Source organism: Nyctibius grandis, chromosome 10 (assembly GCF_013368605.1).
Source record: "Nyctibius grandis isolate bNycGra1 chromosome 10, bNycGra1.pri, whole genome shotgun sequence".
NCBI lineage: Eukaryota > Metazoa > Chordata > Aves > Nyctibiiformes > Nyctibiidae > Nyctibius > Nyctibius grandis.
The window spans coordinates 27,016,531-27,036,122 of NC_090667.1; the positions used below are offsets into that span (position 1 = coordinate 27,016,531).

The 19,592-nt window shown below is 48.0% G+C and overlaps 1 protein-coding gene across 1 annotated transcript in view; it reads right to left on the reverse strand.

Moving 5' to 3' along the window:
• Positions 1 to 1,301: 1,301 nt before the first annotated feature.
• The window catches only part of CADPS (calcium dependent secretion activator), a 214,160-nt gene continuing 195,869 nt past the window's right edge, over positions 1,302 to 19,592 (reverse strand). The window contains 2 exon segments of the mRNA XM_068408648.1: positions 1,302 to 1,550; positions 3,275 to 3,379. Coding sequence (XP_068264749.1) covers positions 1,371 to 1,550; positions 3,275 to 3,379 — 285 coding nt within the window. The 3' untranslated portion in view covers positions 1,302 to 1,370.

Below are 19,592 nucleotides of genomic sequence, written 5' to 3' on the forward strand. Positions count from 1 at the left end.
CACCAGGGGCTGTACCCGGGCGGACCGTGAATTAGAGGTCCAGAGACAGATCATGGGGTGTAGAGTGCAGATAATGCTGGAAACAACTGCGAAGGTGACAGCAGAAATGCCCTTTACTTGGGGAATATACACTCTGGTCCCACCCTGACCTTGGGGAGCAAATCAGGAAACCATCTTCTTAATTAATAAACTGTAAAAACAGCCATGAGAAAAGAAAATACCTTTATTCTGAGAGATGGGGGCTCTTACATCTCAGCTTGTAATTTTTTTTTTCTAAGGCAGACATAAAAAGACTCCATAATTTTTTATTAGGACATCTGAATAGTTATTTATTGAGAAGCCACAGTTCTCACACTTTTACAACTGTCGGCTTGTATAAGGCAAAAAAAGCAAGATGGATCACTATTTTACACAGAAAGTAAAAGCTCTGGAGGGGGGAACTGATGGACATGCAGTTACTGGTCAAAATGCAATGTACATGACATATATAAAAACCATTGTGAAACAGGAATTGTAAATTATGGTTACAATCTACTGAAATAAATATTCAATATATTATTATAAACACATTTGTATAGTCTAAGATTGTAAATAAAGTTGTCTTTGTACATACACAGTTATTTGAAATTTAAACAAAAATGTAACACACAGAGGAGCAAACGTCAACATAAAACAACTGCTTTGGACTTGTAATGTGGCATGATATATCCATAATGATAGGATTAATCTGGGGTGGCAATCAGAATGACTAATCCTTTGGGATATAGCCTCTATGGAGTTAACTGCATATTGCAGGGAAGAGCCTGGTACATTAACAAGGATGCAGAGTGATTCAAACGGCTGTCTGGGTTTGTTTGTTTTCTGGTTTTTAAATGAACAGAGAGAACAAAAAAAAATCATTTGTAATTGCCTCGTTCTTCTTTTAAAAACAAAGCTGTTTTTTTTTTTTATTAATTTTAAGCAGTTGGCAACCACAGAAGAGAAACAAAGAAATGAAAGGACTCGATTCACTCATCTTCACAACAATTTACCATCAATGTATATACAGTACATTAATGAAGCATTGTTTAAACTTTAATTATAACAGGGACACACCTAGCATGTTTTCTATGTAGTTTTTCCATTAACAGTATTAAACAATGGTGCTCCATATTGCTTATGAACATATAGATATGAAATTAGGAAACCGATGAATCTGAGAGAGGTGCTAATCTTATTACCACACAGCTAACATGGCATTTGTATTGGTAAACTTCTCATGGGCATTTAGAGCTGACAATAAAAATTCCTAATGTGGCTAACTGAGTTACGGACGAGGTACATGCACGGATACCAGGCGACCCCCCAGCCGGTCCTCCGGGCCAGCTTCCCTAGTCGTCCTCTTCATCTTCCTCATCGCTGTCCTTCATGGTGATCCCCTGGAGCCCTCCGCCTTCGCTGACCGACGCCGTGGCCTCCTCTACTGTCAGCCGGTTCCGGATGGTCTCGTAGGTTTTGCTGTTTAAGGTGGAGTCCAGCACACCTTGCAATCGGAAATCCCGGTACGTTTTCTAGAGCGGGGAGAGGCATGGAGGAAGGAGGAGACAGCACAGAGGTCAGGGCCGACACTGGCTCCCCTGCCTCGCCACAAGAGTCGCCCTGTGTCCCCATGCCCGGGGCTTGGGGCCACTAATGGAAGGGGCTGGGATGCCAGGGACATCCCAGCCCCGCGGGCGTTTGGCATCAGTGGGGGTGTCTCTGCCGGCCGCCCCTTCGCCGTGGCAGAGGGCCCTTTAGGGTGCCTTGAGCAACAAATTACGGCTCTGCGACTCCAGCCCTGCCTTCGCCGGACCCGCAGGGCTGCGTGGCTGCGTGCAGGCTTCAGAGCAGGGGAGCTTTGCACATGGTAGGTTGGGGTCTACAAAGACATCGAAGCTACAGACGGGGCCCTGCTCCAACTAACTCTCCTTGCTTCTGGATGCATTCCTCTGCCTGCAACGTCAGTTATTTTTCCTCACGCGGCAGAACGCTTATCGCCCGTAACCGCGGACGTGATTACACGTTCCCGGAATGCTCTGTACTAAATAATCCTACCTACAGTATTGGGATTAAATAAGATAAGTCCAGGATACCAGGAAAATTGTTGATGTATAAACATAAGCACACGGCATGGGTTTCTTAAATCTCTCTTCTTCACCTAATTCTGAAACTGAGGTTGCATTTCCATGGTTAGCTACATTTCCTTCGTTATTACGATTAATATCGCTCATTTGAATTTATGTTTGAAAACTTCTTTACTCCATGAGCTAGAACTCTGGCCTCATAGTTCATTTAATGCCACTCTGTGCTCTGCGTGGAAACATTTACTGCTCTGCTATTTCAGAAAGTCCTTGGATTTGTTGTAGCTGCTTCTGAAAGTGATATTGGTATAAATAAAGAACAAGGAAGAAAGCTTTTCTTCTACTGACAAGTAGAAATAATTTGTCTGTGCCTGTTGTTTTCAGTTACGAAAAGCACATTTAATACATTTCAGTTTTAATTTATTCATTCCTTCAATGTGTTCACTGCACTCAAGACCATAAACATTATAAAATACTAGACCAAAAATCATTGGATAGAACCTAAAATGATCAAAAATATATTTACCGCCTTCTGTGATCTTATTATTTTATGTAAACCACTGCGATTTCACACTGAAATAATTATCATTAGTCCAAGGCACGCATGCACACACATATACACATACACATGCACTCAAGGAAAAAAAAGTTACTTTCAGGGTATGTTATCTCACCTTTGTGATCTCTTACAGTTGATTACATACACCCATTGTAAAAGAAACAACTTCAATTAACTAGGAGAACAATCCTCATTTGCATTCTGATGGTAATCACAAGCCATAGCTGGGCTTAAATGTTTCTAGTAAAACACTGTTAAGAACTTTTGGTTTGATTTAACCCATTTTAACACTGGAGTTCATTGGTGTGATCAACAGGTTTGTTCACTAAAAGGCTGATTTTAGTGTGCTGCCAGTACAGGTAGGGCCACAGAGCAATAGTTTACCTTTTTTTCATGGAAGCTGTTAGTTGCATACTTGTATTTTGCATCTATATGCATTTCAAGTTCCTGTTTATCCTTAGCTACATGCCATAAGTATCTTAAATTTAAAGAATTTTAATGAATGGCTTAATTCATTTACCGGCAACAGTTTGCCTAAGAGAACATGCAGCATGCATACACACACATACACTCCTTCCAACAGCAAGATGGTATCAAAACCACATCGGACGATTACCTTTACTATCCTAATGAGCGTTTTCAGTTGGTAAATGTGGAGCTGCAGGTCCATGCGGTCTGTCAGCCAGGTGCAGACAACATTCATCGAGCTGGTGTACCATTGCTGCAAGAGAGACAGGACTTCTCCAGCAACCCTGTCAGGGCTGCGTGCTGTGCCCTGGATAACACAGCCTGCACCAGCACACAGCACCAACCCTTCCCACGACCCAGCCTGGGATGTGACAGACTTAGAAGGGGAGACTGGCACCCTCTTTTACACAGAATTTCCATGCATGAGGATTTAAATTTTAATAATTAATAGCAACAACAAGCCTACTTGGAGGTAACGGCCACCAGCAATCCCACAAGGTTTGTGTAATCTGATTTTGCCATTGATGGCACTTGCCAGCAGTGGTGTGTGTTTGGCCCAATCCATTTTTTTTAACCCATTCCCCTCTATCAGTAGGAGCACAGTCCTGCCTTTAAGTCTGTCAGACCCATACTCAAGCTACTTACCATCTTGAAATTCAATCATAACCAGCCACGGGGCGAGTCTGGTTACCTCATGGCGAGTGGAGGGGAGGCTCGTGCAGGGCAAGGTTTGGCTGCGGGTGAGGATGCTGGTGTCAGCACCTACAGGTGCCTACCTGTGCTGTGCGGGAAAGCTTTGGTTTCACCCTCACAGAATTATGAAAGATGGGAAAGCAGCAAAGAAATTAGCTTGTTTCAAGCTGCTGAACTCACAGGGCCCCTCCAGGGGCTGAAATTTTGCCGCTTGTCTGTGAAAAAGGCTTGCAGCTGCGTGGCAGCAGCCTGCCAGCCCTGCAGTGCAGGAAGTCTCGGGTGGGCTGTGGATCAGCGCCCTGCTCACGCAGGGCTGGCATTGCACGTCTGACACCACACAGATGGGCAGCGAGCCCTCGAGAGAAGGCAAAGCAGGGCTTGTGGCGGTGGGGGGGGATCACGAACACCTCCCCACGGTGCTCAGCACAACGGTTCGTTACAAAGTGGTCTGCAGACAGAAACCTATCACACCTCTGTATGCACAGTCACACCCTTCTCTTGCAATCATCTTCCTTACACACACAGATCTAAGCCTATCCTGCAGACCAGCTGCAATTAATCTACAACCAGTTAAAGATACAAAACCAAAAACCTCACTGGACCAGTTTATAAAAGCCCTGATCGAGCACCATCCAGATTAGTCTGAAACTCAGCTCCCTCCCAACTAGCCTAAAACCTTTCATCAGTCTAACGCAGGTATCACTGCTGCCCTTCGCTGCACCTTCTTTTCCTTCGGGGGTGGGGGTCTCTGATGCAGAAACGTGCCCCCTTCCCTCTAGTCACTGTAGCTGGCAGCACCGAGGCCCGCAGGCACCACTGTCCTGAAGCACCCACAAGCTGGCACAAGGCTGATCAAAGCAAACAAATGAGCCCAAGCTAAACCAGCCCAGCATCACAAAAATGTGGGCTCAACACACACTATTGAACTGCAAGGTAATAAACCCAGGAGCTGCCACCTTCCACCAGGAGCAGGCAGCAGAGGCTAGTCGTGCTGCATGCGGAAGGGTTTTTCCCTCCCTGCCCTTCCCTGAAGATGTTCCTGTACTTCTATTTCTACATCACCTCTTAATAAAATGGAGGAAATAAAGGGATGGAAGAGTCACCCAAGAAATGGCGCGTGGTGGTCTCTTGCTCGATGCTTACACCTTGTGCAAACTGTGGCAGAGATTCCTGCTGGCCCTTCATCTCCAGGACGGAGACCTGGCAAGAACTAAGAGTGCGAATGAAGCTAATTGAGACAGGCAAGCAGGAGCTCTCTCGGTCACAGGAGTCAAGCTCAGATACCATGTGGGCAAAACAGAGAGGAATCATTAATGTTTGTAATGTTACTTTTCTGCAATCAGCATGCTTAAATGAGCGTGCTCTCAGGTGACACTAGCTGTGACCCAGGGCTGCACTGGCACATGGGTGCCCAGATCACCCAAACGCCTCCTTCCACCACCTCTTTAAATCGAGACCCACAAAGGAACAAAGTGACCATATGTTACATATGCACACCCTCTCCCTTCCACTGCTGCTGCTCATCTTCCACAAAATGATCTGCCGGCTGCTTATGTCACCTCTAAATGAGAGAAGTCCCTGGCAGGGGCAGGTCCTGCCATTTCTGTTTGTCCCGTGCCACGCACACCTACACAGCTATACGGATCCGAAACAGGAATGATAACCTTTGCTGGGAGGTTATCAGCAAGGTGACTTTGGTGCTGCGAGACCTTCAGATTAGCTAAATTAAACATTTTGCTGTGTTTCTGGTAGGCACTCCAACACACTGGATCCTGGGGACACGCAGACTCCTCTGAGACGAATCTGCATCGTACCCCTCTCGTCTTGAGCACCGGCTGACAAGGGCTCAGCCAGGCGTATGGCTCGGCTGCATGAAAGGAGCTCTCTCTCAAAGCTAAGTCACTCCAAAGACTTTCTGCTTTATGAGAAAAAGACAAAGTCTAATTCATTGATCTTGATACACAAAACCGTCACGTCACTTCATAGAGCACACACCAACTGCTGAATTTAAGCCCTGCATATTCATAAAAATAAGTTAGCCCATAAATTAAATGTTCCCTTTAGCTATCACTGGTGTTGATGTGCTACAAGGCGCACAAGCCCTCTGATTCATGACTAACCTACCAAAGAAGATAACATTTGCATATGATTATATTATTAAAAAAACAACAACAAAGCCAAATGCTCCGAAACAGAAACGTGATGATTTCAGACAAAAGAGTGCAGCGTGGTCTTGTCAGGACACCGGCCACCTCGCTCCCCCCGAGTGGGTCTGCCGTTCCCCGCAGAGCAGCGGGGCACATGCCGGGGACATGGGGCTCCTTGAGGGCTTCAGTCCTGCAGCTTGTCCCCACACACAAGGTGCAGAGGGCACAGCCCAAATGCTGAACTCTGGGGCCTTGCCATGGGGCTGCAACACATTTCAAGCATCTTTCTGGAGCTCCGGGGCCAGCTAAGCTGTGGCATGGGCACACCGAAGTGACTGGTATAGGTACATTTTCTCAAAACTCCTAGCACCTGGTTGTAAAGAATGATTAGACCTCATGGATGCTCCGAGGTCCATGGACCTCAACTCCACAGATCTCGCTGCTGCACACGCACATTACCGATGCTAGCTAGTGTCTCTGTCCACCACTCAGAAGACAATTTGCACTTCGTCTGGGGGCACAGGGTGAGGAACGGCTGCGGAGGGTGCATCCCAGTGGATGCACGGTGGATGCCACGCACCCACCCGGATGTCAGCAGGGAAGGGATGAGGGCTCCCGTGGAGGCATGCCATGGCCCCCGCTACCTGCTGCGCAGTGTGACCTGGCTAACAGCCGAGGAAATGCAAAGAGATGCTCCGTGGATGCTATCAGAGCCCAGTAACAGCAAGTAGATACCATATTTGCACAGCCAGAATTTAATCCCTCTTTCAGGTTAGTTTGTTCCCCTCCTCTCTTTCACAGTGACCCTCATGGCTGGGCGCTAGCCTGGGTAGATGAGGTGGGCCATGGGCTGGCTGGGATGCTCCTGGACAGGCATTAGAGGAGCTGAAGCATGCCCGGGGTGGGCTTCCATGGCTGCCCATCCAACACCCCAGCCAGCTCGAGCAAGAAGCTTCCTTGTTCCCGCCCCCCCCCCCCTTTTTTTTTTTTGAATGCAAGAGCATGATCAATAAGTTGCTGAAATAGCAAGTTTGTCTCTGAATACATAAATTGCAAAAATTGATATGAATAAATCTGCAAGTAACACACTGAGTGTGGCACATTTCATCAAAAAAAAGCCCTGTGCTGGGTTCCTGCGCTTTCCGGGAGGTGGTGTCATTACACGTACCCAGGAACATCTGCAAACCCCCGTCTTCTTTGGTGTGAGCTGAATGGAAGCATGACCTCCTGTTCCTTGCCATGAACCTTGAGTTCACACTCATATTTTACATGTTACAGGAAGCCACAGCTCACCCCAGGGGTGCTGCAAACAGAATCTCGTAAGCCAGATGCAACACTGCTTCTTAAGGCACCTGAAGGAGCTGTATTCTTCATTCAAAAGCTTACATACTAGTAGCTTAAGGTCACTTCAGCTTTTGTAAAGAGTGGGACAAAACCAGGAATGCTTATAGGGCTGGGCTGTCAGCAGGGTAGCAGAGGGATTACAAGGAACCTGTGACTCTGCCTCTTTCTGCCTTTACTGGTAGTTTTTTTGTGTGTGAACAAGTGCCATACAACAGATTGAGGCTGGTATAAAGGCCTGGGACTGTGCAAGAGCACCCCGCTGAGCCTCAGCTGTGCTTGCAATTAGCAATAGGCATGAAATGATTATTGTTGTGGTGGCTGATGGCAATCTGAAGTGACAAGTTTTATGGGGGAAGTTGTAGTAGGGATGTTCAGCAAGTTTCTGCAAACCATTAATCGAAGGCTGCAGCACAGTTTAGTCAAAGCTATTTTATGTCATTCCAAAGGTCTCACAAGGATGCTGAAAGAATATTTTTCTGCTCTCAGTGCCTTGGAATGGAGTTTTTCTAGGTCAGGGATTCTTTACTGCCCTATTTAGTGTCAAAAATACCCATTTGCCTCAAATTAGCAGAAAGCTTGTAGTTAAGGGCTAGAGATTAGGCATACAAAATTACTCAGCAGGTGACTGCTGGGTGGATTTGGGGGTTGAGAAGTCTTTAAAACTGACTACAAGACATTATATACTTGTGACAAAAGAACATAGTAATCCTACCTGCTTGCTTTAACCACTGTTGTTTGTCTATTATTATGTGCTTTAATGCTCATAAGAGCAAAACTACTGGTGATACTACTCAATTACCATAGTAACTCTCCCCTATGACCTCTCATTTCAGTACTCACTTTCCAACCAGAACCAATCCAAGCAGGGCAAATCTATTTAAAACTGTGACACACATTGCACAAGGAGTCTCCGAACGCTGGCTGGCTCCCTCTCTTTGTCTGGGACATGGACTTATTTTGAAATGCTGAAAGGCAGCTTTGAAATGAAGCCTTGCATTCAAGGTGTTTCAAAGGTGAGGGACTGGGTGCTGGGCGTCTGCCTCTGCAGCATCCCTGAGCCGGCCAGTGCGGAGTGAAGGGACCACAGAGGTGGGAAGGGAGAGAGGAACGTGCTGACTGAGAGTCTTATTTCCCAAAAGAAAACTGAACCTGCTCTCAGGCAACAGCCCCTCTCTCAAAGGGACTCCATCAGCCAGAGGAAAAAAAAAAGAATTAAAAAATTACCGACTCTTTGTGTGTGGTGTGTGTGTCCCCATCCAATGGGCCAGAAGCTCAGCTGGTGGAAAGCACAGCGGGGCTGTGCTGATTTACAACTGCTGACAGTATGTGACAGCCGACAGAGCCGTGTCCATCCCCGTCCTGGGTGGCTCCGAGATCAAATTCGGTATTCGGTGTTGTCACATGCATTCATGGCAGCCACCTCCCCTTGGCAGGTGTTGTCTCCGCAGGGAAGGAGGGATGCAGCCACAGCAGCTCAGGACCGTGCTTTCCAGGACCAGATCTGCGCACACAGCTGCCAGTGTTGCATGAAGGCTTCCTCGGTGCATGGAAGCAGGATTTCTCCTGGCCAAGTCTGCCTGCCCAAGGGACCGTGCTCCTGCGTTTGCTCACGGCGTGCCCTGTACGCACACACCGCCAGCTTTGTACACATGATGCTATCTGCAGGCCTGCAAACCAAAGCCCAGGCTGCTCGACAGCAGTCATGGAAGGACCACTCTCATCCCTCTGGTCTTCTGTGGCCACCAAGGTGTTCCTCTCCACTTTCCCTCAATGCTTCTTCCGCTGTTGGTCCCAGGCGGTCATTGCAATTACAAAAACTTGGTGAAGACAGTAAGCACGAAGCACAGACCCTTACAGCCAGTGCAGTTTCCTACTTTTTTCTTTAAAAAAAAAAAAAAAGAAAAAGAGATGTTCCCAGCAAGCCTGAACATACAAGGCAACATATACGATCCCAGTTTGAGAGCCTCCTCCAAAGGCCAGCTCAGCCAGGATGCTGTATGTGGATGAGAGTGGTGGTGGGACTAGCAAGGTCTCGGCTGGGCAGCCAGAGTTGAGCCCTGGCTGTTTCTCAGGCCGTGGTTTGGAAACCTGGGCTTTGTTTTGCTGCAGAAGGTGACGTGCTGTCCCCAAGGCTGACCCAGAGCTGGGAGCAGGGACAGAGCCCTGGTGACACAAGCGTGTCTGAAACTCTTGAGCTAAGATACAAGGTGGTAGCCCCGGGGTAGGACGTGGCACAGCCGAGGCAGATGCAGAGCCGTGGTCCCTCAGGTGCACACGTAGCTCCAGTCCCCAGTGTTGATGAGGAGACCAGGATGGACCTTCTGCCACACGACGAAGAAGGAAGAGGCACATCTTTCCCCTGCAAGCATACATTTTCTGGATGGCAAGTGGAGACTTGCCATCCCCATCCCACACGTTCATCGACTTTTCTTCTCACTACTCAACATAACCCATCCTCTGCGCTGGGTATCACGCCACGGTGCCCTGCTTACGGGCTCCCCCTCCCTGGCCATTCGCTGGGGGACCAGAAGAGCCATCCAAAGGCAGCTCAGCATCTTGAGCTACAAAACCTCCTCCAGCGCAGAGGGACAAACCTGCAGCGGGGTCAGGGGCTCAGCCCCACAGGCAAAGAGCATCTGGCTCGGTTGTGTCCTGGCCGTGGCCACGGGTGGCATCAATAATAACACAGTGACTCTTTCGATTTACACCTGCCAAGGATTTGGCCCGTTCCCCCAAGCCTGGCAGAGGCCAAGGCTCAGGGGACTGAGTATTGCGTCTCTGTGAGTGCCTGGGTTTTCCAGCAGCAGAGAAATTGGTGTGACATTGCCCACGTTACAGAAATGAAGTTTAGCGGCTGTGGATCTAAGAGCACACAGCTAACCAGAAAATAAGCAATGAGTTAATATCACGGGCATTGATCAGCTAGTTTTACAATTAATGCTTCCAATAAAAAAAAAAGCTCCCCTTTTTTATTCGACAGAATAAGAAATTAAACACTTGTGGGCTCATTCTAAAGAATGAATGAAATTGAATAAGCTACCTAGCACTTGAGATTCCCAGCGAGTGCTTGAATAGAGCAAACCTCCTGAGTTGAATGGATTGCCTTTTGGGACCAATTTGTCTCTTTTCACTCTTTATTCCTCCTTTTTTGCTGACAGATGTACAAAGGCGGAACTGCGCTGTGCAGCTTAGCTACATGCACCCACAGCAGCTGTCACTTTTGTCGAGCAAGTTAATCAAGCAAATGCCACCATATCCCACTTTCTATAAGGAACAACATGTTATAGACAGTAGTCTTGGGAGACGGGGAGGGAGGGAGAGAGACTTTATTTTAACTTTGAGTAGCTGGTATTTTTTTTTCCCCTCTGTGTGTAAAAAAAAAAAAGAGGTGGGGGGAAGCAGCCAAACCCGGTAGCACAAGCTGACACTTTTGTTTTCCCGTAGAACAAATATTTAATATGATTTTAACTCTAATTTGTACTAGACGGAGAGCTGTCCGGTTTTAATTAAATTTAAGGGACTTAAGGGACACGGTTAAAAAAGAAATGGAAGCTTTTTGTTTGCGTTAACGCTTGTTGATAATAATATATTGATTGTCAATTGCTAAGCCCAAAAGATTAGTGTAGTAAATACTATTATCTGAATGCCACAAGTGAAGTGCTAGCTTCCCGTCCCTGCTTTTCCCTTTGTGAGGCAGTTTGAATCGCTGGTTGTTATTTATACATTTTCTTTGATAAAACCAACTTGTGTGGCTGATTTTTTTTTTTTTTAAACCCTGCCTCATTAAGTGCATAATAGCAGTTATGTGTGGGGCTTTCTGCTTTTTAGCCTTTCAAGCTTAAGCTTATATTCCTCTCTCACAACCATGTTTCAAAACTTGGGATGTTCACAAACAATTGGATACACACCAATATTGTATATATCAGATGCTGTCGTGCTATTGCCAAAGACTAGAAAATAACAGAACATCATCCGCAAGGGGTAAGTAAATAGTTACCGTCCTGCTACGCTGCCACACGCCAGATAACAACACTGTCCGATCATTAGGTAGCTTTTCTATCGCACATAATTCTTTAAGCGCGCATACTCTTGTTAGATACGCAAAAGACATCAAAAGCAGGTCTTTGGGTGTAGCTCTGCGGAGCGCAAAACAGCAAAGCGCCGCGAGGGCACAGGCAGCCCGCGGTTTGCTATCAGAGGGGTAATTCCCCCTCAATTCATACACTTCTGAAAGCGTCTTCTCTTTCACAAAATAAAGCTAAGTTTTGGTCACAGATTGCAGTGTGCTGATTTAATTTCTCTGCAGGGTCTTCGGCTTGGTATGTTCAGAAAGAGAGCGCACAAATCGGAAGCGTTTGGGATACGTGAACTCTTTGCCAAACTCTGGGCTCTACGCCTGCACCTCGCCCGAAAGAGCAAATCCTCCATCAGCCGTGCTGGGCAGGGCTCTGCCCACACCCGGGCACGCGGTCCTCACAATGTGCCCCTCATTTGCCGAATTAAACCTCTCTATTAAATGCTACATTAAATTCTAGAGATCTAGTAAAGCGCCAAAAATTTAATAAAAATCCCCTGAAAACCTGGGTATTTTTTTTTCTTAAATTTTATTACTTTATTCTATCACAACCTCATGAATCTGTCTGGAGTCTCCCAGGTCACACTCACACTGAGCTATTACTGAAATAAATGGCTGCACTGTTTTTTCCTGGGATTTTTCGTGTCGCTACAATGCTATCACTGCCAGTACATGCAGTGTGTTCTTCAACATCCACCCCAGTGCTGTGATTTCTGGATGCCTTTTAATCTACTTTATATTCCTTAACTATGAAATTTCATTCACACTGACAATGTAGCCATACAAAGAAGTTACAAAGTCAAAGGGGCTCGATATTAAAGTAATTTGTATCATTATTTAATAAAGTCACAGTCCCAGCGTTGCATAATAGGGTTAAGCTGCTAGCCAGAGCGACTCATCATCTGTCTAGGATGCAAATGGCATCACCGAATTACATTATCTTTCCCCCCCCCACACTTTCTCTTCCCAAAAATAAACCACAAAAAAACTTTGAATTGCCTAAGAGCTCTGCCTTCAAACAGGGAAAAGAATTCAGAATGAAAGCTGAAACGCAGACCCAGGCGCATCGAAGTGCCGCACGCTTTTTGCAGTACATATGGTACCTGAGATCACCCACTGTTTGGGGATCTCAGCAACAGGGTGCACGCAGGCTGGCGCTTCACCCTTAATTGGCTTGAAGTCGGACCCGACGGGGCTCGGCAGGTTGGTGCCACGGGTGTTAATGGGAGGGAGGTGCGGGGCTCCCGCGTCCAGGCGGCTCCGGCTCCGTGTGGGTATAATTTCTGCGTGTGCTGGTGGGATTGCACAAATCCCCTGCTCGCCAAAAGGGCCACAACTCATCCCGCACGCTCCTCGCTGCTAATTTCTCCCTGCTTTTAATTTTTTTCCTTTTTGGGGAGGAAAAGGAGGATCCATATCTCTCATGCCAGTGGGGCCAAGGTGCCCAGCAAATAAAGATGCCCAAGAAGACCATCTCTAACACTCTCCGCTTTCAGTGCCGCACAAACTCAGCTAACACCTACACGAGCTCTGTGCAGCTGCAGCTTCACGCACCGCGGCGGGTGAGGGTTTGTTTCCTCGGCCCGGCAGTGCCTTTGCAGGCAATCCCTGCGCTCCCATCACACAAGCAAAGGTTTCCCACGGCAGGTACGCAGCCAGGCAGGGCCAGAGAGGGACCTGCAGGCAGTACTGCTCCTTCGCCGGAGGAGGAACAGCTCTGCTGCTGGGATGTGATGTCTTACACTTACTGAGGTGCTCCCAAGCTGTACGTCAGGGTAGTCTACTCTGTTAGCCAGACGACAAAATCTCTGCCTAGGCAAAAGCCACGTACTCACATCCCTGGCAGAGGTGACGGGCCACAAGCAGGACATGCCAATGTGTCCCTGAGCTTTCTCCCCTGGGGAGGATCTCATTGAAAGAGCTACTGCAACGTTAGCTCAATGCGGGGATGCAGTGGCCGATGCTCACAGTGATCCAGGAAGGAAGGTCACTCACACTGGTCCTCGTGGCACCTCTAACTTCTCTCTTATTTACTATGTCCTCAAACCAGGGACACCCCACGCCTAAGCGAAGGCAGGCGCCTGAAGGTTTGCAGGCTCAGAGCCTCAGTAGGTGCCTCCTGTCCTCTTTGAGATGGGACAGACCCAATCCTTGGGCACCATGTTATATATCTGCAGAAAATGCTGCTTTCTGGGCAACCCGTCCTGGCTACGTGCATCCCTGAGCTGGAAGACGCTGCCTATACAGGGTGTGCTGGTACGCAGCACCCCACGCACCTGCACGCAGAGCACCGAGCTCTTAACGGGGCCCTGGGTACACCATCAGGTTGGCTCTGGGTGCTGGGCACTCTCTCCCTTCACTGTAAGTACAGCTCAGCAAAGTGCACAGTGCTTGCTGGGAACCGTCAAATAAAACCCCAAAAAACTGCTGCTTTGCAGGATTTTTGCAGACCTGTTTTCCTCTATGAAAGAGCTTTTGCATTAAAAAAGATAAAGGCGCATGCACACACACACACAAAACCACTCCTGTATGGATGCTTGTTCTCAAATACTTTTTTTAACCTACAAAATATTCCCTGCTTATTTCCGTTTTTCAAAAAAGAAATGAAGTTGACATGTTAAAATCTGAGTTTCTGTATAAAGTACCTTAGTAAAACACAACATCCACACAGAGTGCTGCTTTTTTCTGTCCCGCTCCCAGGGCCCTGTTTGTGCAAGGCAGTGACAGTACAACTGGATGCAAAGTTGCTCAATAAGGTGCAATACAATAATGCATGGTATGGAATACTTTAATTATATTTATTAAGTTGAATCAAAAGCTGTGACAAAGTGGGACTCCATAGACTTTAGCTGGCTCTTTTATAGCCTGCAAATTCCAAAAAAAAGTAGCTAGAGGCTGCCTGGGTATCTCGGTCCTGAGAACGGGAGAGAGCAGCTCCCTGGTATCATTCCTGGGGTTACACACCGGACAAAACGCACTCCCTGACCGAGTCCTGCTGAGCATTTTTGAATGCTGATATCGTACATCCAGGGCGAGGTTTAAAGGAGCACTGGGAAAGGAAAGAGCTGCAGATCAAGGGAAATTAAGTGACCTGGGACGGCTAATCTCACACGCACCGCTGGCTGGCGCGGGCAACGGCAGCGATTGTGTGGGGCTGGATCGCAGGGGAAGAAAAGGAAAAGAGGGATTGAAGGCGCTGCTGGAAATCAGACACTTCTTCATTGTCCGCGCAGGGGCTGTTGGCTCACCCCTGCGCGCACCATGAGTTTCTTTGGGCAAAGCCCTTTGCACAGCCTGGAGGGAGGGAGCAAAGCCGCTGGCAGCAGGGGGGCTCAGCCCCACGGCAGCCGTGTCCCGGCGGGCGGGGGGTCAGCCCCACACGCCTGTGTGCACCGTGATGTCCCGGGGGGCTGGGGGGGTCAGCCCCACACGTCTGTGTGCACCGCGACGTCCCGGCCCTTCCCACGCTCCTCGCACACCCTGCTCTCAGCTGGCACCTGCGTGGGCTGGGGTTCACGGGGAACGCCAGCACCTTCGGGCTCTCCTTCCTGACAACCCGCAAGATTGGAACTCCAATTAGCTAAGGCCTCTTAAACGTCAGCTCAGAGCATGCTATGCACCTCACACACAGTTACACACGTGCACAGACAGCTCCTGGTCAGCGAGCAGGGAGGATGCTCGCAAAAAGGCTCTCTCTGGATCAAAGATGCCTCGCTGCCTGCCATACAGCACGATGGCACCTCGTCCCCAAAACCTACCTTGGCTACACAGGTCTACCAGGAAATAAATGATCTTTCACTCAGTGCCTGCCCTAAAACAAACATCGCCGACGCTCAAAAGCACTGTGTGGATGATGTTAGCGAGCCTGTGCTGACCTTAACGTAACGGAGCAATCAGTCTGCCTTCTTAGAGTGATTAATGGAAAATCTCCTCTGGAAAAGAAATCAAATTAACTGTCTTCAACCAAATGTCTACTAGAACACGAAAAGCTGTTCTGATAAAGACATTTAGGAGGGGAAAAACCCCCTTACGAGCATGTAAAATCCAGTGACAGATCTAGGACTTATTAAGACTCTCCCTAAAATAAATTAAACGGAGCCTACTTAAATGAGCACTTCAGGAAAGAAACCTTGCTAAGGGGAATGCAGGAGAGGCGGGAGGCCACGCACGAGTGCATGCTTGCTGCCGCGTGAAGCTCATGGATGGGAGTAAAAAAGGACAAGGGTTGGCTCTGAGGAGGGATGTCTGTGCTAAGCTGCTCTCCCCGCTCCTGCACGGCTCCGAGCAGGCAAGTGGGAAGAAAAAGAGGCTGTGGAAGGATGGTGCACGCTGTGCCCCCTCAGAAAGAGAATTTGTCCCTTCCTAGAAGATACACGGACAATTGCCATCACAATTTTAATTTTTTTTTCCCAGCAAAGGTCCCTGCAGTGGGACTGACTCCAGGTCCGGGTCCGAGCCCTGCCGAGCCAGCCAAGGGCTGTGGCAGCCTCTGAAGGGAAAGCCGCGCTGCTCCAGTTCCTCCAAAGATACACGGAGAGAAATAAAGCAAGCTGCACTTCCTCGAGATCAATCTGCCTAATTGTCTTCATTTCACAACTCACTCAGGAAGAGGGGGAGAGGGGGGGGGAAAAAAAAAAGCAAAAACCGATGCAGAAGAAATAGCTCAGTGGAGGCCATATCAGGATGGGAGTGGGAGAGAGTTAGTGCCCTAATGAGCAGTCTAGCTGCGTGGGAGGGAAACAGGTTGTTGTCTGTCTAAGGGAAAGTGGTGAGCGCGGCTGCAAGCAGATACGAGATGGGAGCCCGGCGCGCAGTCTGATATCCGTTCTTCCCCTGATCCTGCAACCCGTCCTCCTGTGAGTAATTCTAACTCACAGTGAGTAGCTCCACTGACTCACGACCAGGCTTTTGGGATCGAGGAGGGGAAGGCGAAGGGAGGTTGAGAAGGGCTTTCTTATGGCATTTCATTGTGCTATGCAAAGCTTCCACTCTAGGAAGAAATGCCACGATCCTGCAAGCAAGCCTTGAAGGAGCTGCCAAAATCCAAGTGAGTAACCCTGCTGAAGGCAAAGGCTTTGATTTTACAAACAAGCCAATGCCTAAGTGTCTGCAGAGGACTTGCTGAACTAACCGATCTAGCTGTCAGTCTGTGTTTTGTCATTTTTTCTGTATACTCAGGTGTGATACCGGGCTCCAGACCAGCAGGTACTGAAACATATGCTGAGCTGCCTGTGGATCCTCCAGTAAGCCAGTGAGAAGTGCTCAGTCAGGTTCCTGGAAATTTGTACAAGGACTTTGCTAAAGTCTGAGCCTCACACAGTGCCCTGCATCCTTATTACTCCGTATCTCTGATATTCAGAAGTCAGTTACCAGCGAGGGCGGCCGCCTTTGGAAATACAGCGACAGTCCTGAGCTATGTCCTCAGGCCCAGCGCTCCTGCTGGGCTCTGGGCTGGGCAAAGGCAACCGAAAATCCACCAAGTGCAACATCAGCCTTGGGGTATCACTGGGGCTTCCTAAAAACCCAACTGAGCTGAGCCTGAGAGACGGGACCTGGCGCTAGAGCCACAGCCGAGGGCTCGTGCCTGCCCGAGGGCGGTGGGAAGGAGATGCTGGCTCCTCTAGCAGTTGAGCCGCGGCTTCTCCTTCACTGCTGAGAGAGGATCTGGAGTTACTGTCCCTCTGCACCGAGGACGGCACAGGGCAGAGCAAACCCCCAGTCTCCCCCATTGCCCTCCCTGACCCTGCTGATCCCACCCTGCCATCAAGATAAAAAACCCCGCCTCCGTCTTGCAGAGCCGAACAGGCTCGCTTTCTCCTTTCAGGAGAAAATACTCCGTCTGGTGTCCCGGCTGTGACACAGACCTTCGAGGAAGCCAAACACACACAGTGACAGTGAAGTGGTAACGCTGCCTTCTGCAAGGAGCACGGTGCCTGCCGCCACCCCAGCGGGCTGTATCACTGCGCGATTAAGGTCTTACCAGACTTTTCGGTAAAGGCAACCTTCCTGATCTGATAACTGCCAAGGACAAGCCAAATATGCAGGGTCAATCTATGCACATTTAATCCGCAGAAGGCAGATTAAGTGTATAATTGACCCATATAATCCATGTATCATCTCCAGTGAAATGTTTTCTATGTCCGGTTTAGGCAGACATGAGGCCCATAAGACAGCGATCAGAGACACAGTATTACCATTGCAGTGGATTTCATCAAAGTTAGAGATGGCTTTTTAATCACTGATCTCAGAGACTGCTAGATTTAAGCAGATGAACTAGCACTAAGCACATCTGTTTTAATCCTTATCTTCTACTCAGGCTGGTGTCTTCAAGAAGTACAAGGAGGAAAAAAATAAATTAATTGTTTTTTTTAGGTCCCTGCAATCTTAGGAGCTTCTCTTGGTGTTTTGATCTCTCATATCAAAAGCATGTTTTTGTTTTTTTTTGGTAAGATATTGAATTAATCATCAGAGAGAAAAATGCCATCTGCGCTATTTAGGGACTGCATCAGGATGCTGGAATTCGCAGGATCTCGGGGAGCTCACTCAACGTTCAGTAGCCTTTTGTGTACGTGCTACTCGCCTGTGGCTGGGGAGGAAATATTCTCACTGTGTTTTACATTAGTGTTTACCAGTTTATGAGGAAGAAAGGTTGGCATTCGCACTATCTACTAGTCAATCATAGACTTTCTGGATCGCATATGTTCTGATGGGTTGAAACTTACACTGTGAGTATCTAAGGGTGTATGTAAAGCTTTACACACATACACACATGTATAAATAACTTTCACCAAAGCGCACAACCCTTACAAGTAAAACTCCCACTGCCTTCAGGCAAAATTACGGATGTATAAACTCCGATCCTATGAAATTCTGAGTGTCCCGAGCCAAAGGTGACCTGAATTTTGCAGGATTGTCTCGAGGTCACTCTGAAGGTATTTTCCCATATTTAAGACACACTCGCCTGCCTCCGCCTCATCGTTCCTATAAACAGTCGCATTCTGCACGTCAACTCTGCCCCCTTCCTGGGGAAAAAGTGATAAAATTTTACTTTCCATCAGGCACTACACCGAGTTTGTGATCCCTCTGCGTTGCGTGCAAAGCATCACAGCGGTTTAAATCCTAACGCACCCAGCCGTGCGCAGGAATGCAGGGAGCGGGTGCTACCACGCTATTCTGAAACTCTCCTGTTACCACTGCTCTCTACCAACGGGCCTTATTACAGTGTTTTAGCTTTAAATGTTACCAAATTAGTGAGCCAGGCCTAGTAAATAAGTCACGTTACTCTGCAGTAAACAGCACTGCCAAAAAGCTAGTTAGGTTTTGATTACCAGCAGAACTCCACGATCAATCTGTTCGTTCAATGATCCCAAGAATACAGATCTTTAAAATTAAGATGACTCTGTTTCAGGGCGGGGGGGGAAGAAACCCTGACTAATTTGCAGAATTAAGAGGATTAACACACAGACCACACAGAAATATTACAATAATCTTCCACAAACAGCAGTATTTCCCAAAGACCATCGCCCTGTTCTGCAGGTGCGAGCAGGGCACGCGATGCAGGGGAAGAGAGATGGTTTCTGAGCTAAGAAATCATGGCAAATACCAAAAAAGACATATTAAACCAGCTTCTATTGGGAGATGGCCTAACGCACTCTGCAGCCTCTGCTCCTGGGAGGAAACAAAGGGGAAAGGAATGGAAGCATTGGGCAGGACTGCGGAGGAATGTGGGACTTAGGAATATCCTGGGAGCTGCAAACACCACCGAACATGCAATAGGCAACCTTGCTCTGTGCAACTCTGCTCTTCCACTACTCACAGCAAAAACAAGAAGCCTTTTCCCGACTGCACAGAAAGGGGATTTAGCCTTAGATTTGCGAGTGTCTCTAACATGACACCACTGAGACCAGAGGAACTGCCTGCATGCAGATTTAAGCTGTTTACCTGCCATTGCTGCACATATTAACATGTAACATCCTAAAACTGGACTAAGCTTTTGGCTGGGGTAAGCCGGCATCCCTGCACTAAGCCAGCGGAGGAGCTAGCCTCTAAAGTGTTAATGATCTCATTGCCTGGAGAAATTCTGCAGCTAAGAGGATTGCTCCTCTGCTGTGCGGGGGGAAGTGAGAGCAAAACCAGGCCCAAGTCTAATTCAGCATCATAAATACCATTTTTGATTGTTTCTCTTCTCTTTCTTATTAAGAAGGTAG